Source organism: Phacochoerus africanus, chromosome 1 (genome assembly GCF_016906955.1).
Source record: "Phacochoerus africanus isolate WHEZ1 chromosome 1, ROS_Pafr_v1, whole genome shotgun sequence".
Classification (NCBI taxonomy): Eukaryota; Metazoa; Chordata; class Mammalia; order Artiodactyla; family Suidae; genus Phacochoerus; species Phacochoerus africanus.
Genome location: NC_062544.1, coordinates 124,359,549 through 124,379,897, shown reverse-complemented (window position 1 = coordinate 124,379,897; position 20,349 = coordinate 124,359,549). Strand labels below are relative to the sequence as shown.

Sequence of the window (20,349 nt, the reverse complement as noted above, 5' to 3'; positions counted from 1 at the left end):
GCCTCTAGCATCCATCAGGAGTAAGAACAGCCGTAACTGTGCTCTACATTTCAGTGATAAAACAGCTACCTCCAGCTTACTATAAAAGGGATTCACTAGAGAAAGGAGCCTCTCTCAGCCAGTTTATTAACAAGACAATTACAGCTATTTTCAACAGCAGAATTTTTCCCCTTACCTATAAAAATTTCCAAAATGTGATATTACAAAATAAAGAGATTTGACCTTTTGTCTTCATTCCCTGCGCTGTTGGAATAATAGGAAAATCTCAATAAAATGAAATATGAAAGCTATATTATCCATCCCCCCCCCCCCGCCAAGAAAATCCCATTTGGTAGACCTTATTACAGACTTATCTTTAAAAAATTTTATATGGGAAACAGGATTACAAAAATATGCTTGCTTTTAAGACAAGTGATCAAGAAAAAATGTTATGTGCTTTCCCATTGTGAGGGGGGGAAAGGAAAGGAATACCAAACCTGAAATGAACCCAAGCATCGCGATCAGTTAAAGAAAAATATAAATGGTAGGATGGTCAATTAAACACATCACTTGAGAAGTTCCCGTCGTGGCGCAGTGATTAACGAATCCGACTAGGAAACATGAGGTTGCGGGTTTGAGCCCTGGCCTTGCTCAGTGGGTTAAGCATCTGGCATTGCCGTGAACTGTGGTGTAGGTCGCAGACGCGGCTCGGATCTGATGTTTCTGTGGCTCTGGCGTAGGCCAGCGGCTACAGCTCTGATTGGACCCCTAGCCTGGGAGCCTCCTTATGCCGTGGGAAGCGGCCCTAGAAAAGGCAAAAAAGACCAAAAAAAAAAAAATCATTTGAAATTTAAGTAGATTACATGAGAGTATGAAATCCACATAATCACATTTTAGGAACCATTATTTGCCCAGCATTCCTTAAATGCCAAACTAAAAGTGTTTCAAATGTGGAGTAAAGATTTTAATTCATTTCTACTTGAACGCATGCCTGCCTTTCATAAATCTGAGTGTCTATCAGCCTGCTTCTGTGTCAGAGGTATCATTGATAGTGCTCTCAGTTTCTAAATGTAGTTTAGGTACCACTATCAACTTTATTGACCTAAATTGAGCCTGAAGTCACTCTCCTATGTCCGTGCTATAGGACTTCAAAATCTTTATGGGATTAAAACCCCAAGTGAAATAAGTAGCATTGTTTGGAAGAGATGTTTGAATTATGCCCTAGCACCAGAACTTCTAAAATTACGCAGCCCATTTTGAATACATTTGAAGCCCTTGCAGGCCACATAGGACTTAGCAGTTTTTCAGCCAGGTCTGAAAAAGGTAAAGTCAATTCTTAAAATGCGGTCAATCTTTGTTTTTTTTTAATTTTTTTAAAAAAAGAATATACATATTAACAAAAAAGAATACTGGTATGCATCTCCTAAAACAAGAGATACTCTAAACATCATTGGAGTTTTAAACTTCTGCTGTATCCTCTTCATTTTATTTTACTCAGTATTCAAATTCATTTTCACTTCCTTGACACATGCTAAATATTGGCAAAGAAATTGATCCCAAGGTGTCCTGAATCCAGGAATTAATGTTCTCATCTTTTTGCTCTGAGCTGTTTTCCCCTTGCTAATGTCAACATTGGAGTTTTCTCTTTCTCTAATCAACCAATTCCAATTGTTTGTACAGGGCAAAACGGAATTTCAGGGAGCATTTTTTTTTTTTTTTTTTTTAATGTTCAGCACTGTAGAACAGACTGGGACAGTGCAAGGATGACTATATGGTGTTGCTTGAGAAGCAGCCACAAGTTCTTTGAAACAGAATTTGGAACAGCTGGACCACTGCAGTGTTTTATTTTAAAATAGACAACATATGTAATGCATATGGTCCTAGACATGTATGGAGACACAGGCAGACAATCTGAATGGTATCCAAAGACACCTGCACCTAGAATTCTGTTTCCTTTTATAAGATTTTCCCCCCTAAGAGCACATGTTCCCACTTTTGGATTTGCAAGATGCCATCTGAATCCCCATGTGTGTGACTCCTTAATAAAGTCAATGGGAAGTTTCCTGGGATGGAGGTGTCAGAATAAGTCAGTTAATAAACACCTCCTAAGGACCTGGCTTCTCTGGGAGCTGGCAGAGGAAATAACAGAGCAGAAAGTCACCCTCAAGGAACATATTATCTACAGAGGGGTTTAATGGTGTGGGTGGGTGGGTGAGTGTGTATTCTGACCACAGAGAAATTGGAACCTCACCCAGCAAAAACCCAGAGCCAAAGAGTAGGAATTGGTTATACAGGGGCAGAACAGAAGGGAAGGACTCCCAGCTCCCTAGAAACAATACGGTTTAAGAGCAACCTATAACATTAGCTGTCAATGTGGATACAGCCTTGGCTCACTAAAAACATTAAACAAACTGGCTTCAGGAGCAGGAAGAAGCCTGCTTGTTCATTCACGGTGAAGATTTTTCGAGCACTTAGTGTGTGCTGGGCCTCCCAGATTATCCTCATCAGATGCTCTCCACAGCCCCCTCTGAAGGAGACCCAAACACCATTCTCAACTTACAAAAGAAGAAAATGAGCCTCAGAAACACCCATCACCTTCCCTCACATCTTGCACCCTGTGACAGCAGTGCTGGTCTGGAATCCAATCTTTGCCACCCTTTCAGCCCACCCATTTACCCACTGCTATCCTGGCCCAAGTCAACAGCTCCCATTAAATCTAGTGTATCTACATTCCTTAAAATCAAGAAATAGAAAATCTTTGTTGAGAGGGTGATTTCATTTATTTCGATGAAATAAATTCATTATTTTAACACATATGTTTTGAGTGCCTGCTGTGTACCAGGTACTGTTCTAGATGCTGAGAATATAGCAGAGAACAAAAATATCAAAATCCCTGCTTGGATGGAGCTTCAAAATCACATCCCTTCCCCTGACACCTTAAAATAGCATTCCTGTCCCTACCGCTCCTCTTTTTTTTTTTTTTTCCTGAATATAATAAGCTCAATGAAACTCTCAGAAATTTCATGGGAGCCAGCTACCCTGTTAAGCACTGTTGAGTTGTTGGAACCATTAAGATAATGAGCCTAATTCTGAGTAAATGATGATTTCATGTAAGCAAAATCCAGGGGCTGCTCGTTTCACTTGCTGGAAATTCCCACTGCATTAAGCTCCATCCCACGCACAGGGAAGGTGTGAAGGGATCTTAAAGATGATTAAATGACAGAGACAGCAGAAAGGGAACTGAAAGTTCAGCTCATTTTACACGCAAGGAAACTGAGGCTCAGACAGAGCAACAGCTCAGCCGGTATCCCCAGTTCACTCTGGCATCCAGGCCATCTAAGTCAGTCCCAGGCTCATTCTACTTCTGAACTGACAGAGAGGAAAAGAGGAAAAGGGGAAATGGAATTTTTATGTTGAAAGGGCTACTTTTCTAAAAAGGAAGACAGGCGGATTTTAAGCATATTTTAAAGCCTGCTTTAAAATGTAAGTGAAGATGAGATTGTTCTTTAAATGAACTCTAAGCCAAGAATTAGTGTAGTGAAGCTGTATTGTGATGATGGATTGTGGTGAGGAGGGGTCTGTATCCTGGTCTCCACGGGGGAGCCAAGCTCTCTTTTCAGAACCATTTCCTGAGTGGGCAACCAGGCAAAATAGTTCATCACAAAGTTTTCAAGAGGTTCGACAAATAAACAACAAGTTAAGTCACTTAAAACTTGGGCCTTGTTTTCACAGCTACAAAAGAGGCCCCTCCTCTCTAGCTAAATGACCCTTTGCACCATCACAGTGGAGGAGCAATAAAATAGCAGAGCCAAACTGGTGAAGGAAATGTCCCGACCGGTTTGTCAGCTTGCAGCATCTTCTGAGAAATCTCAGAGCAGGGAGCTGGTGCTAGCTAAAATGTCTCTTCTCTCTGTTAGAATTGGGAAGCCCCGAGTGAGGGAGGCTCTTTATGAGGCTGAAACAAGATGAGCAGTTGGCATACCCCACTGTTAGTTTCACCTGGGACTGACAGAATGGAGGTGGGAGGGCAGGATCTCTCCTAAGGAATGGAGGGGTACCACCTGGATTAGAGGGGGTGCCATCAGGCGGGGGGACCTAAATTTAGAGCAGGTTGAAGACACTTGCTTTGGGCCAGAGGAGACACACACATAACACACACAGCCTAGAAGCAGCTAGATTTTTCCCCAGTACCAGCTTCCTGGCCACCTCTCTTTCTGGCCATCCTGAGTCAAAGGAGAAAAGTAGCCTTGAGACCAAATTACCAGACAAAAGAATCCTCCTAGGTATAGCAACTAACCTCAAACTGAAAGTACTTTCCTGAAGACAAGTCCGAAGCAATTAACCCAGCAGAGAGAAATCTTTCAGATTCTCTAATATAATTCCTGTTCATGTGCTGTCCCTTCCAAAACTTTGCTTTTTTTCCTCCTCATGGAGCAATTTGGCTACTAAAACTCATATTCTTCAACTTGCCTTCTGGAAACTGTTGCTTCTGTGTGTCTTGGGCATAAACAACACATCCTATTCAAACACTGACCACTTGGGGCTTCTATGAAAGATGACTGGAGATTTAAAAACCTAACAAGAAGAGGGCACATCTGACCTGTCACACACTTAGGTTGGAATGATATGCAAAATTAATAATGTGAGGAGAAGTCATTATCTTAATATCACACTGCTACGATAACCCCCATTTCCAGCATACCCCCAGCACGGAGGGAAAAAAAAATGGCTGGGACGAAGGCCAGGTATGAAAATATTATTCAAACACCCTCTCAAGTCAGAAATCCATTTTCCCCGTATCTTGACAGCATCGCTGTCTCTGGCAGGTGCCCGTATTCCAGTAGAATATTGTAAGCAAAGGGGATGCAGAAACTCTTGCTGGATTTCATATAAGATTCTTTTTATCCGCAATCTGCATTTCAGGAGAGTGAGTAAATATGAAATGGAGTGAGCCGATGCTTTTAATGTCTAGGACCTTCGTTCCTCCCTCTTTGGGATGTGCTTGGCCTCACTCAAGTCGAATTCTCCAAGTTATTTTGCTGATGGAATATAGACTATTTTAGTTACACATATGAGATTAATTAGTTAGCCCTTAGGAGGTTTTGCCTACAGCCTTCACCCTGTAAGGAAAAGTGTGAATACATTGAGACTATTAATTCACAATAAATGGCAGATCATAGCCCTTGTTGAGTAAATTTGTCTTTCATAAGCTTTGCTAACTGAGTAAGTAAGCACACTCTAAGGCAATGTCCTTGGCTGTCGCAAACTAAATTCCCATTTAACTTATCCTCCAGACTTCAGTGAAAATCTTTTGTTATTATTTTGTTTTAATTTTGGAGGGCGGGGACCCAAACCTTTTGTGCAACCAAATTGGCAATTGCGATTTGGAAGGGGAAGATACAAATATTGTCACTCTGCTGAAAATCAGCATAACCCTTTTTTTCCAGATAATCCCAATAATTGTAGAGAAATTGCTCTAGACATAACCACTGGAATGGCAGAATCTATTAAAAACCTAAGCACTAACTAGGCTTTTATAAGCAAAGATCCGATCTGCTTTCAGTGTTTGGTGAAACACAGGCGAAGTTATAGTCGTGTGCTTAGTTTTTAAAGAACAACATAAATGCACTGGAGTTGTGATCATTTGATAAACATGTTGATGCCAATATATTTTTGCCTAAATGCAATAAACTCACCAGTAAGTGATGCAAGTTGACAATGGGAGGTAAAAAGAATATCTTGGGAATGTTGGTGGGAGGCAACGAGGAAACAGCTAGCATTCGTAATGCCTAGTGAATTCCTGTGTATTTGAAATGTCAAAGAAAATGTGATGTGTTTCTCTAAATTGTGTCTCTCTCTACATGTATAAATGAACAGACGCAGATAGAGCTCAAAAACATGGCATGGATGAATTTATCTCTTCCAACCCCTGTAACTTTGACCACGCTTCCCTCTTTGAGATGGTGCAACGTCTTACTTTGGATCACAGACTTAATGATTCCTATTCTTGCCTGGCAAGTATATTCTTTGGTCTACAGCAATTTAAACGTGATAACCTTTTACAAAATAAAATATTTTTCTACCTTTATGTCAAGCTCTTTTCTCCATTGCAGAGCCCCTTTAACAATTATAAATGTATTCTTGATTTCCTGGGTTGAGACAGTTTTACTTACCAAAGAAAGAAGATACAGCGGGAGGAAGTTATCAGTAGAGGCAGATCCAACCCCCCAGCCTCCGTGTCGGAGCTTCCCCCTTTTCAGCTGCTACATGAGAAATATTCTCAAGAGGGTAATCGAGTTTGGCACCTGCTTGTGGGGAACTTGTAAAAATCGCCTCATTTTTCTTAGACTTTAAGATCCCCCTCCCATCTCAAGCCAGATGATAAGACTCTGTGTTCCTGTCTCAGAAATGAATGTCTTCTTTGTGTTTATTTTTTTTTAAGATCAAAATGATTTATAAGTGAAGTTCACTTCCTTTTTCATAAGCTAAATGGGTTTGGATTTGTTTGGGTGGCTTTTTTTTTTCATAGTTCTAAAAGCATTTTTCACCTTTAGAGGGAATTGTTATATGGTGCTTTAGGCATTTAGAAGTCCAGCTCTCTAGCAAGAACATGAACATTTCTTGAAATCCTGTTTTAAGCCTAGATTTAAATCATTTAAATTTAAATTCAATATTATGTCTGTATTGGATTTCTGAGGATATATTTTGGGCTTTATACTATTACATCCAAAAGCCTAAAAGAGACTTGATTTATTTCCTTCTGCAAACCATAAATTTTTACTTCATTTCTTAAAGATAAGGGTTATTAATCCCATTTTATAGATGGGAAAGCTGAGAGGAAAGAATAAAATGGCTTTACCCAGTAGAAAAGCCTTATCTCTAATTCCACATACTAAGGTTAATATATCTGTATATTATTAATAGTATATAATTAATATTAACATATTATTGATATTAACATAAATATAAGAAAAATCTATTTTTTTCTAAATGACATGGCTATATCTTTATTCTGACTAATTTCTGTTTTAAATTCTTTTTTTTTCCTGTGCCAGAAGCCAAAATATTAAAAATGGTAGATAAAATAGTCTTAAAAACAGAAGCGGGAGTGTATGGAATAAGTTATTAATCTTCGTCTCATAAAAGATTCATTGATTATCTCAGGTTTAGAAGCACTTCATCAGAAGAGTATGCACTCTGCCAAATTGGAAAGAAACACATCATTTTGACTTAAAAAAGAAAAAAAAAGCTTACCTTGCATTGCAAGGCAATTTTTCTCAAATGTGCTTCCTACGATTATGTAATTATTCACATAATTATAAATTGCATTTGTGAAACTTGTAAGAATATGCCTCTGAACTTAAATCATTTCCTTTTATGCGTAATTTCTCATCTCTTGAGGAATTTTTTTGAGATGTATTGTTTTCAAGACTTTTTTTCAAATCTTAATTTCTTAAGATGATTTTCTTTTTCCCTAAGAAATTCATCACTAAGGAGAATTAGTGAATGCCCACTAAAAAATTAAACCAGATATGAAATTTTGAAGCTTGCTTCCTTTTAGTCATATATAGGCCTAAAAATCCAAAATTAATTATGAATAGCATCAAATCATTTCCTTCCCTCTTTGTTTACCTGTATCTATTAATCATCCTCCCAAAATCTCAAAAAGTAACAGCAATTAAAAGGACCTTATCTCCTGCCTCTATATATTCCATTTTCTCATTATTACAATCTTTTTTTTCAGTTAGTTTTGGAGACCGACCAGCAGGGATACATAAATTTTTCTGTGTCTTCGACTGAGTTCCTAATTGATATTTCTTCAACTCTTTTCAAAGCAGCTATTTTGGCATCTACAAAAGACTTGGTGTCATCTGAGTCGTAGAAAATATATTTTAATCTTTCACAGCAGTGTTGTTTCTAAGATTTAGCATTTGGGGTAGCAGATGGAGTGGCAAAGAAGTTGCCTATAGGGGCAGCCCACTGCCTCGACTACTCTCCCGCCCTCTGCAGTAACTTATAATTTGAAATAGGAAAGATGCCGTCTTTCGTTGGATGCATCGCTGAGCTGCATGTTGTCAATCGAAGACTCCTCAGATCACTAATACAAGATTGGTGTGTGGCAGAGGCCTCCCTTGCTGCACTTCTGTGACCTCTACCTGCCACCCAGTCATTTGCTCCTTTTGCCTCTTCTCTTTCAAAAGGGAGAGATATTCAAAAGATGACTCAGAGAAGACCCTCCAAGTAAAATTAAATTTAGATTTACAACAATCCTAAATTCCAGGCTTACAAAGTACCACCTAAATTGGACTATTTCCCACTTCAGAAAGGTACCCAAACTGAAAGAAGTGATCTGATTGCAGATTTGTCCCAAGGATGACTTTGAGCGGCAAGTCACATGGCCCTTCTGAGCATCCCTGAAGTGCATGACGGAGGCAGCACTTTCCCATGTATAAAACAGGGATGTTTCTACCCCATCAGACCTCCCAATCTACTCTGACTTGGAGATTCCACCCAGGTTCTCTTTTAGAGCAGAATTTTGTGTGGTCCTTCAGCAAGCAAATAAATAATAAGAAAACACATAACTCCGTGGGAGAAAATAAGAAGCTCCTCTCAGTTTAATTGAATCATATATGATTCACAACTTGAAAACTTAGTCATGTTGTTCTCTTTGAAAGTTCTGCTGTTATCTTCATTTTAAAATCTAAAAAATTTTTTTCTTCCAAAACAAAAGGATTTTTGAAGTCCTGGCATGTTTGAAGACCAATCCTAGTATTTGTTAATGCTCCAGAGTACTGAAAAAACAGAAGACTTAGAATAAGACAGAGCTGGATTTGAGTCCTACCTGTTTTGTATTATTTGTGAGCTCTTATTTCCACTTCCTCATCTATGAAATGGAGATAAAGTGCCCTATCTACTTCACAAGATTGCGGAGGGGGCTCACCTGACAGGCCTTTGTCAAGGAAAAAGCACTGCACCAATGGAAGGCATTAATGTTACTATCTTCTCTTATCAGTAACCAAGACTTTGCCCTATCCCCACGCCTTTTAAGGTGTACAATTGAGCCTCATGGGCGAGTCTGTTTCCGAAATCAGGCCCTCTGCTAATTGAATGTCATCACTTACTACTTGTAAGGGTTAAACAAGGTAGCAGGCACAGTGTTGGCCACAGTGGCTGGTACTTAATAAGCAATCAGTAAGTGTTAGTTAGCACTGGCTGTTTTTCAACTTCCCTCTCCAGTGACTCCCCAACTCTAGCAGCTCCCCCCACCCCGCCAAAAAAAAAAAAAAAAAAAAAAGAAACCTGTATTTAAAAGAAAGTCTCTCTTTTATTCCCCAAACAGGGCTGGTTCAGTCCTGGCCAGGTGTTTGTCCTAGACGAGTACTGCGCCCGAAATGGAGTGCGAGGGTGTCACCGACACCTCTGCTACCTCAGAGACCTGCTTGAACGGGCAGAAAATGGCGCCATGATTGATCCCACGCTCCTTCACTACAGCTTTGCCTTCTGTGCATCCCACGTCCACGGGAACAGGTAAGCACATGTCCAGAGGCATTCCTTTTTAAAAAATTTTAAGGCACTGGCAGTGGTTTATGACTAGTTCTACTTTTAGGGTCATCTCTAACTCTCTATCCATCCCTATTCCTTCAGTAATACAAACACATGCACACACACTTATACACACACACATGCATGCCAGCCACACAAACAAAAAGAACACACAGATCCTAATTTCTTCTCCTTTCAAGAGACTTAAAAGAAATGGCACAAATTAGCAGAAGCTGGTACAATATTGTAATTCAACTATAATTAAAAAAAAACTTGAAAAAAAAAAAAGAAATGGCAAACAGGAATCCTAGAGTGGTCTCTAATGTTAGAACAATCTAGGTTCAATTCATGACTCCTCCATTTACTAGCCATGACCCTGGGTGGTAATTAAACCCCCTGTGCCACTGTTTTCCCATCTGTAAAACAGGGATGTTAATGTCCCCATAGGGTTCTTGAGAGGATGCAAGTGGATTTAAAGGACTTAGCATAATGCCTGGAACATGGAAAGGGCTAAATAAATTTTTGCCATTGTTACTATCATTCATTCCATAAATATTTAATGATTACTTGCTGAGTGTCAGACACTCTGGTACATGGTGAGCAAAAACCAGACACTAAGTGATGTCAGAGTTCCACAGAGATTGGCTCTCTGAGAAAAGGAATACAGTTCCATGGTAGCATTTAATAAAGGAACAGGACTCAGATGTGGTGGCAGGGTGACAGGGAGAGCCTCCTTAAGGAAGCCATGCTTGGACTGAGTACTGCAGTAGGAGTTCCAGGCAAAAGAAATATCATGTACAAATGTTCTGTGGTGGAAATTCAAAAGCTGAGACACACAAAGTGAAGCTGGAAGGCAAAGATAATCATGACACTTAGAGTTTAACCAGAGAGCAGAGAAGAACTTTTCAGAGATCCACAGTGTCATCAACCCCCCTTATAGGTTTTGTAGACAAGACCAGAGCATCGGTTCTCCCAACTCTATAGTAAGTACTTACTTTCTTTAGACATTGCCCAGCTCCTGGAGGAAAAGATCCATGTTCTGAATAATGCAAAGCAATAAATAATTTAAGAACATTACCATTTGGCTCTGAAGACATGGAATAAATTTCCACACTGCCACAGCCAGTTTACTATCCCAGTGTATATAACCTCATATTACTATAAAGACAAGTCTATGTTATCCCAGGAACCCCAGCCAATAGCCAGGGAAGGCGCACCCAGGGAAAACTAGGTGGCTTCAGAATCTGTCTGTGGTGCTCTAAAAAAAATTCACATGTGGGAGAATCCAGAATTGACTGCATTTTATTTTATTTTATTTCATTTCATTTCATTTCATTTCATTTTATTCTTTTTTGGCTGCACCACAGCACATAGAGTTCCCAGGCCAGGGATCAGATTCAAGCCACAGTCATGACCTATTCCACAGCTTCATCAATGCCAACGCTGGATCTTTAACTTACTGTACTGTGCGGGGGATCACACCTGTGTCCCAGTGCACCAGCAACATCATTGGTCCCTTTGTACCACAATAGGAACTCCACACCGCGTTTTATTTTATATCAGAATTGTGTCAGTCGTCTTTATCTTCGCAAGCTATACAACTCTGAAATATCTAAGGGCTGGTTCTGTGCTTTTCCCCTCCCTAGCACTGGTAGGTTTTATGAGATGCAACTTCAACATTTAGAACTAGATAACAATAGCATTGTAAGTTTGAATATTTAACAGGCAACAAGATTTTCATCACCTCCCATTGTTATAAGGTTTCCTAGCCCAGCACATGACCTTTCATTTGGATAAAAGATATTCATGAAAACTCTGATACCTGGGGAGCATATCTGCATAATTCTGCTTTTTATAAATATGTACACTTTGATGACTATCTGTTACAGCCTCTTGGACTGAATTCTTTAGAGAGAGAGAGAAGTTGCATTATATTCTCTGGGTTGTCACACTGTATTCTACATATGTTACTGAATAAGAAAGTGTTATAAAATAATGAAGTGTTTTTGTAAACTCCCTGGTAAACATCATCATGAATTATGATACACATTGTCTGGATTTCATATTGTAAGACTGCCACTTGATTCACAGTTAGGTTTATACATCTTGTCATGGAAACAGTTTTGGATTTCTTATTTTCTTTTCAGTTCTGATTTTCCTTATGCAAGTTTGCATCAGTTTTTTTGTTGTTGTTGTTGTTTGCTTATTATTTTAGTTTGAATGCATTTGCTCTTGCTGTTTGATGCATCCTTCTTTTTCTTTCTTTTGTTTGTGCATGTGTGTGTGCTCTTGATTCTCCTGTGGCTGGCCACACTCTGTGCATGCCCCATGCGACCACCCCCTCTCCAAAGTCAACAAATGCATGTGTACCTTAGTGGGCTGCCACCAAATACAGACCCTGAAGGGAGCAAAACTCCCTCCCCATCTGAACCAGAGGCTAAAAAAGATACCAAAAAGGAATCCAAAAAAAGAAAAAACCCCAAAACCCAGGCAAATACAGAGCCCAAAAGGTAAGCAGTTACATGTGTATTAGCTTGTGTTTGTGATGTCTGTGACCCTCCCCTAACCCCCACTGCCGTCTATGCCAAGACTTTCACCTCAGCAAAAAGCAAGCTTTGTGTATTCCTGGCGTCTCTGTTCAAAAGTACACTTCCTTAAAAAAAAAATTCTAGCTATGGGAGTTCCTGTCATGGCTCAGTGGTTAACAAATCCGACTAGGAACCATGAGGTTGCAGGTTCGATCCCTGACCTTGTTCAGTGGGTTAAGGATCCAGTGTTGCCATGAGCTGCGGTGTAGGTTGCAGACATGGCTCAGATCCCACATTGCTGTGGCTGTGGTGCAGGCTGGCAGCTACAGCTCTGATTCGACCCCTAGCCTGGGAACTTCCATATGGTGCAGGAGCGGCCCTAGAAATGGCAGAAAGACCAAATAAATAAATAAAAAATCCTAGCTATGGGCAAAAATACCATGTATTAGGACTGAATTTGAGTCGGGTATTTAGTGACTCTTAAAACATGTTCATGTTGAGGAAAAAAAAAAAACAACTAATTGAGCAATATGTAAACAGATTCATGAGTCAGATTGCTTTTTTTTTTTTTTCAGTGGCATCTAGTTAGGAGCCTGGTACCTTACCAAGTCAATCATAATAAACAACCCGCTCTTTTATAATTTTGAAATTATGTTTAAGGAGCAAATAAAATGGATTGGCATAAGATAGATTTATGTTTATAGTAAGTCCATCATTTTCACCAAACACCTTCAGTTCCACATTTATCTCATGAAAGAAATCCATCTTCAAATAATGATTTATAATGAAGACACAACATGAAGTCTATCACTAAATTAGTAACTTTTACTAGAATCATTCATATGATGAGGTCACTTTTAAGTTCTAAAATTATATTTATCTGCTCTTGTTTTCTATCTCCTTTAGGGATGCTGTCTTTATGAATTGGTAAAATGGCAAAATGGTGGCTTTTTTCCCTTTTAAAATAGATGAACAGTTATCTCCAGTGTTATCATTATATCCTTTTTTACCTTCCCTTCTCACCCAAAATTAACATGGACATTTAAAAATATTGTTGTTGAGGTTTTGAAACCAGTGTTCTGACCCCGGCATTGGCAAACTGCAAAAAGTTCACAGGAAGGTATGCTCTACGCATCGGTATGAATTTGTTCACTTGAATATTTATAAGTCCTATAAGTCCTACATCCTAATATATAGTTCACTTGTAGACAGACCAAATGAAAATGCCAATTTTCACTTTCTAGAGAATATAGCAGGCTGTCAATTCAGTGCGTGCAGGTCCTATAGCGAAGGTCAAAAAAAGCCCCAATTCCATGTGGACACCCATCTTCTGAACTTGGAGTATATGAGGATGGAGATGGAGTGGGACTTTTGCGTTTCCCTGTGAGAGTCAGACTACAAGGCAGAAGTAGCTTGCATCCAGCAAACCCGTAGAGAATGTTGCAGGTGTCTGAAGGGAGCTTCTCTGGCTGCTGTCCAAGGTTCTGCTTTTGACATGATCCTCATTGAAGCAGAACAGAGAGTAAATGTCCATGCTTGCTGGAGACTGACTTATTCCCTGTGTGGTGAAAAGCTATCCAAAAGGATCTTGAAATGCATTTTGAGGCTTATGTGTGTGTTCCAGGGTCTGTGTTTGCATTTCACTTTTTAAGGACAAATAAATCATAGTATTAACTATCAGTTGTATGGTATTCTGCAGTTTACAAGGTACTTTCATGCATTCTTTCTCATTTGCTATAACATTTTCAGGTTAGATACTTACTTTTACATCCATTTTGCAGGTGATGAAGCTGAATGTCTGTAAATTTAAGTAGCAAACTCAGATATTCTGAGTTCAAAGCTCTTCCTCTTTGCACTACATCAGTGCTGTACACATATCCTAAAGATCTGAGTTTTAGAGCCTGTTCTGTATAAATCTCAGATTATCATATCTCATTTCTGTGCCTCAGTTTTCTCATCTGCAAAATGAGCACATACAATCATAGCATTTGCAATATCCAGTTATCCTCTAAAATTATCTTCTGTGGGTTATAATAACAAGTAAAATAGTCCATTGTCAGATTTCATAAAGTTTACTTTAAAAAAGAATAATTGCCACCTTTTAATAAATGTTTGTTGTATACCAGGCACTGTGAAGTGCTGTCTACATATATTATGTCATTCTATCCTTATTGCATTGCTATGAGATCTGTGCTATTATTACCCTCATCTAACAGATAAGGAGTTTGAGACTCAGATAAATTCAGTCACTTGCTCCATAGCAAATACTTGCGTGGGCCTAATTCAAACATGGATGTTCTGGCTTTGGAGCTTGAATTTGTAACCTTTCTGCCGGCATTAGTACCTGTGTATGGTGTGAGATGCAAATTCTGCCATTTGGTATGAGTTTCAACATTTCCATGTGAGATACCATTGCAGTCATCTGAATTAAAGACTTTCCCATGTTTGTTCTAAAGATATCCAAAATCAGTTTGGCCCACCTGGTAATTTTGGCCTCGTGGAAAAAGCCAGGGTATATCTGGAGTTTTAGACCCCATCAGACAGATTCTCCTTTGAACACCAATTAACAGCCTTTTGGTGCTGAAAAGAGCATTTTCCTACCTCTTTCACCAGGGTGAACACTATTCCCATATGGAGATGTTATCTATTCTTTGACCCACAATAAGAAGGAATTCATGACTCTGGAAACAGATTACCCTTTAGCTGAATTTAACTGAACAAGAGAGCTCAATCCTATCATCTCACATCCAATTTAGGTGAAAAGTAGTTGCTTACCTAATTACTAATTTTTTACCTGTTAATAACTCAGCAGCTCCAAAGGCAGAAGCAGAGTCCTGTTCTACTGCAGCTGGAAATCATTACTGACTGCTCAGGTGATGGAGTTTATTTCACCTTTTCTGGAAGCCTATGCCACATCTCTGTGAAACACTGTACCTACTTGAATCTAAAACATCCAATCCAAAGTAGACATTTCTGGCCAATCAGGAAAATGTTTGCTTTTCATAATTCCAAGCAGTAGAAGTTATGGAGCCAGGAGTTCCCATCATGGAGCAGTGGAAACAAATCCCACTAGGAACCATGAGGTTGTGGGTTCGATCCCTGGCCTCGCTCAGCAGGTCAAGGATCTGGCGTTGCCATGATCTGTGGTGTAGGTTGCAGACATGGCTCAGATCTGATGTTGTTGTGTCTGTGGTGTAGACTGGCTCTGATTAGACCCCTAGCCTGGGAACCTCCATATGCCACAGGTGCGGCCCTAAAAAGCCAAAAAAAAAAAAAGAAGAAGAAGAAGAAGAAAAAGAACTTATGGAACCATATGTTTGGCATCTTTTAGAGTAGTAATTCCTGACTAGGGGTGACCCCTTCCCCAGGTGACACCTGGCAATGTCTAGAGATATTTCTGGTTGTCACCCTGGGGAAGTATGGTGCTTTTGTCATCTAGTGGGTAGAGGCCTGAGATGTTTCTAAATATCCTACAATGCGCAGAACAGCCCCTTGCAAACAACCCTCCCACACACACACAGATCAAACTTCCAGGTGATAGGCTGAAGTTTCTCCTTTTTACTTGGATTGTAGTTTATTTTGCACAAATATATTCTGTGTCCAAAAGTTGCCATCACTGAGTTGCAGCTTGTTCAGGGGTTGTCACACTCTAGCGTGCATTTAAATCACATGAGGAGTTTGTTAAAATGTCGAGTATGAGGTCCCATCCTCAAATAATTTGATTCAGCAAGTCTTCGATGGAGCCAAGTATTTCCACTTTTAGTCAGTTCCTCCCCATGTATTTCTAAGACATTTGGTCTTCAGATCCTACTTATTCAAGACCTTGGTGGTCAAACTTGCATGCATGCTGGGGTCACGGAGCCTAAAAAAGGCTAATGCCTTAGCCCTACCTGCAGAAATTTTGGCTTAGTTAATCTGGGATATGGCCTAAGCATCATGGTTTTAAAATCTCCTCAAATGATTCCTATATGTAGCAACATTTCAGAACCACTGACTGAGGAAAAATGAGTTTAGACCAGCTCTTTAAAACTGAACCCATTTTCTAAAGACAGAGAGAAAGAAAAGGAAATTGTGAGCATGTTCAGCTGGCTGCACTTGGCGATCATCAAATCCACAGATGTAAATCGCTATATCTTCTAATTTTTAAATCAGCTCCTAAGGCTGCAGTACTTAATTTTCACCATAATATTTTTAGTATTCTTTCTAGATGACATTTAGAATAACATCACTTTGGTCACTGTCCCACAGTGACAAGGCAATCAAACAGCTCCGATGATTGCAAGTTGCGTCAATGTTCCTTGGATCCCTTTATTATTGGGATTCGAAATTTTTCTCATTTACATTATTATTTAACATTTCTTGAATGCCAGTGCTGCTCTTCACATATGGCCTGCGGAGAAAGTACATTGTATCAGCAATTAACAAATCCATAATGCCAACCTCCCCAATCCAAAGTAAGCTGCATAGATTAATGAGTCTGCAAGCAGATGTAAGAGGGCATGAGTCCTAAAATCTCTGAAAATGTATCCAAGGATTCTTTTGGAAGATGTATTTGGAGCCAAGGTGCTAGTTGTGTGCAGAGACCATGTGATCCCTGTGACTCGGATTTGAGTAACTGAACAATCAGATGGAGCTCACTTTTCTTCTCTGTTAACTCCATCAGGTTGCCTAAGTCAGTAAGTGGTTCCATCCAACCAGTTGCCCAAGAAAAAAATTTGGGAGCCATCCTTGCCACCCCCTTCTTCATCACATCACAAGGATTCAGTTCCCATGCCCTGTCAGTGCTCTTAGGTATCTCTCAAGTCCATCCACTTCTCCTTCTCTTCAATGCCACTACCAGAGTTCAAGTCTCTTGTCTTCTGTCCTCTGGACCACAGCCATTGTTTGATTGACAATGCCCTTGTCTCCAGTGTTGTGCCCTCACTCCCAATCCATGTCACATGATGGTTTCCTTTATTTCTTTGGGAATGCCTACCTGGCAGTAAATGAGTCATTTTGCATATATATATATATATTTTTTTCCTTCCACTGCTATCTCCTTTCTCTCCCTCTCTTCTTTCCTTCCTCCCCTCCTACCCCCTTCTCTTTCTTTGCATTATACACATATGCACCCATCATGACATGATATTTGGTGCTTTTTAATTCTCCCTCCCCAAAAGAGAGAGAAAAGACTGTAACAGGGATAGCTCTGCTTTACCAACCTCTCAATCCAGCAGTTTGGTAGCAGGCAGGCATTGGTGGAGGGTGACAGTCACGTCTGCGTTCTTGGTCTCATGTTACACACTAACACAGGCATTATTGCACTTGTGGACAGGAGCACATTGCTGGCTGGCCTCCCAGCTCTGGGCAGGTGGTTTTGGCCTTACATGTGGCTAAGTCATGGTCTTCTAAGTCCCAAAGAACCCACTTCACCTAATTGGAAGTATTTGTAAGAAGGAGAGGGGAAAAAGTCCAAACACATTTCAAGAGAAAATCTACAACCCAGGGAGAAATTATTTTTAGATCTCGTATGCTATTAATCCATGTGACCCTCTTCCTGAGAAATATTTGCCCTAGAAGAATAGAAGATTTTCCAACTCAGATACATAAAATCTTATAAAAGGTGCTAAATTACCTATCCCATCAGGACAGTCTTTCTGGCTTATAAAAACCATCTAAGTCATGGGCATTTTCCTTCTAAAATTCCCACAGTATGTCCTCATACTGTGGTCACTGGATTCACTGATGCAAAAATATATTTTCAGATGTGACACTCTTTTCAATATGGGTGTGTTACCAAAAAGCCACACATATTACTGGTCTGACCACTCAGAAGGCTATACATAAGGTCAGAAGGTGTTCAGGATGGAATTTAAAGCCTAATTATCCATGTTTGTATAGAAATAAAGAACCTCATCTCTTAGTCCTTAAAAAGAAATATCTGTGTAGTACAAATTTTGTAAATCAGTCCTCTGGGGAAATAAACATAATATAAATTCCTGCAGTGCATACATTTTACACCATTTCTCTAACCATCTGTGGGCTCTTGCCTCATTCAGTACCTGAGCAGAGCTTGAGACACTTTAACTAATGTCCTTGTGCCAATAGCATCCACATTCTTTAAGACTGTTCAGTAGAGAGAGACTCCCCCATCACCCCCCATTGCTATAAAAGAGTGAAGACACCTTCTGACATTGTTGGGTTATAGCTGCATGTTTAGAAAAATAGAAAACAACTCAGGAAGACCTCACTGTTATACTTTTGCCCTCTCCACCCGCTTTTTCAAATTGACTACAGCCAACCTCAACTAATTTCAACACACATTTGTAATGTTGTAGAAACTGCTTGTGGTTGCTTCCTATCTTACTCTTTGTGATACAAACACTTTGATATATTTGTTTTAGCAGCGTGTCTGAGCCCCAGGGCATCAGGGCATAATTAGAAAAGGGCAAGGCTGGAGGGAGGGGAGAAGGAAAGGGTAAAGCTAGCCTTTCATAATGAAGCAGTGACTATGGGATGTGAGAGTCCTAATTACAATTTATAATTAACCTAGAGATTATACAAACCATCCAGATGAGCAAGTGAGGATGTCTCCATTTGAGATGATGATGCTTTGGTCCTGTCTTGAATGTGTAGTTTTTAACCACTTGAGAGAGACAAAGGAAAATATTCCACGCTAGGATTATCATTCTCAAAGTTGTAAAGTTAAAGAACTGCTAGAAAAAGTCAATTTTTAAAAAGAGAGAGTTAAGAGAGTGTGTTTGGTCTAAATGTTCTCTTTAGGGATCGTTGCAAGGAACATCTACTACAGTATTCAATTCCACTCTGACCCTTTCAGCTCTCATCTTTCTGGGCTGGAACAATTTTGTAGTGGGTAGGATTCAGTTATCATGCTTGTTTAAGGACGTTTTCATGGATCCATAATGCGGTCTGCAGGCATGCATCCATTTGGAGAGAGAGAATATATCATGTTTACAGTGCCTGCACCGGCATATGTGGACATTTGCATTTGGAGAGAAAGTATATTCCCACTTCAGCTGGAGTTTTACCCCTTGTTGATAGTGATTGGAGCTTAAAGCTGGCTGTATGCAGAGAGGTGGACTAGACATTATTTCCTCTTTTGTTGACTTCACACATTTCTTTTTACCCTGGATTCTGCACTTCATCACCAAATCGATGCACTATCAGAACACATCAATCCTTGTATGCTTTGAATTAATTTAGTAACCTGACCTTCTTAAAAAGATACTTTACCTTCCAAACAACGGTTTTGTGGCCCAGCTTTTAATATAATGTGGAGAACCCTGCTAGTAAGATAATTAAATGCTAGGACTCTCTGTGCACACCTGGGTGTGTAGCAACAATTTAACAACCCCGAAGAGATCAATTCACTTTCACAAAACACAAGGTAGCTTTACTTCTTTGGCTCCGTTGTTCACACTTAATTTCAAATATCCAAATGCAATGCTTCACATTAAAAAAGCCTCATGCTTAATCATATTGAATTAATCCTACAATAGACATTAATTAACAAGCTTGTAGCTCAGAAGCATTTGGGGAAGGGGAGATGAATTTGCATAACAAGTCCTAAAGTATGGGCAGCTGGGTTAGGGTCGTTTCAATCTGACAAAAGGAAAAGAAAAACACAACTCTAGATGTATTATTATTTGTGACATGGCTCAAGATGGGAGACTGTGAGGAGAGTGAAGATGACAGAACTGGTGCTAACCACTGTGACAAGAACTTGAAGAGCAGCCGACGTGACATCTTTCCTATCATGCTGCCGAAAATGTCAACTTTGTGAAGGACAGTGAGAAAATGGTTTGCCAAAAACTTGAAAGGTGGATTCCAGAGATGCCTGCTGTGTCAGATGCAATATAGTCTGTTGTGGCCAGAGAGACCCACTTCTGGCACCAATGATGGCCTGCAGGTGGGAGAGCTTCCAGTCATCCACAGGGCTCCAAAAATGACTGCACTTGACCTGCATATTGTCTCGAGTTTGCAGGATCATGATATACAAGAAGTGAGTGGTTAGCCAGTGTGCAGTTCAGAACCAGCAACCACATTTCCTTGTCTTGTTTGTATGTATCTGTGTGCGTTTCTAAAGCCAGGTTCCAAGGCATCAATGCTTCTGCTGAAGTTGGAAGCATGAGAAAAGAGAAGATATGTGCTTGATGAACTTACATCAGTGCAATGTAAGGAACAAAAACTAACTTTGGATAATCTAAGCGAAAGGGAGTTTATTGGGATGGTAAGAGCCTCCAAAAAAGAGAAGGGGAAACTGGAATCAAAATAGCTGTAGAAAGTAGGAAACAGAGCC

The 20,349-nt window shown here is 39.8% G+C and overlaps 1 protein-coding gene across 1 annotated transcript in view; it reads left to right on the top strand.

Moving 5' to 3' along the window:
- Positions 1–20,349, top strand: part of CADPS (calcium dependent secretion activator) — a 266,034-nt gene that overhangs the window by 115,434 nt on the left and 130,251 nt on the right. The window contains exons 9-10 of the mRNA XM_047778450.1: positions 5,857–5,993; positions 9,320–9,507. Of these exons, the coding sequence (XP_047634406.1) occupies positions 5,857–5,993; positions 9,320–9,507 (325 nt within the window). The remainder of the gene's footprint in view (positions 1–5,856; positions 5,994–9,319; positions 9,508–20,349) is intronic.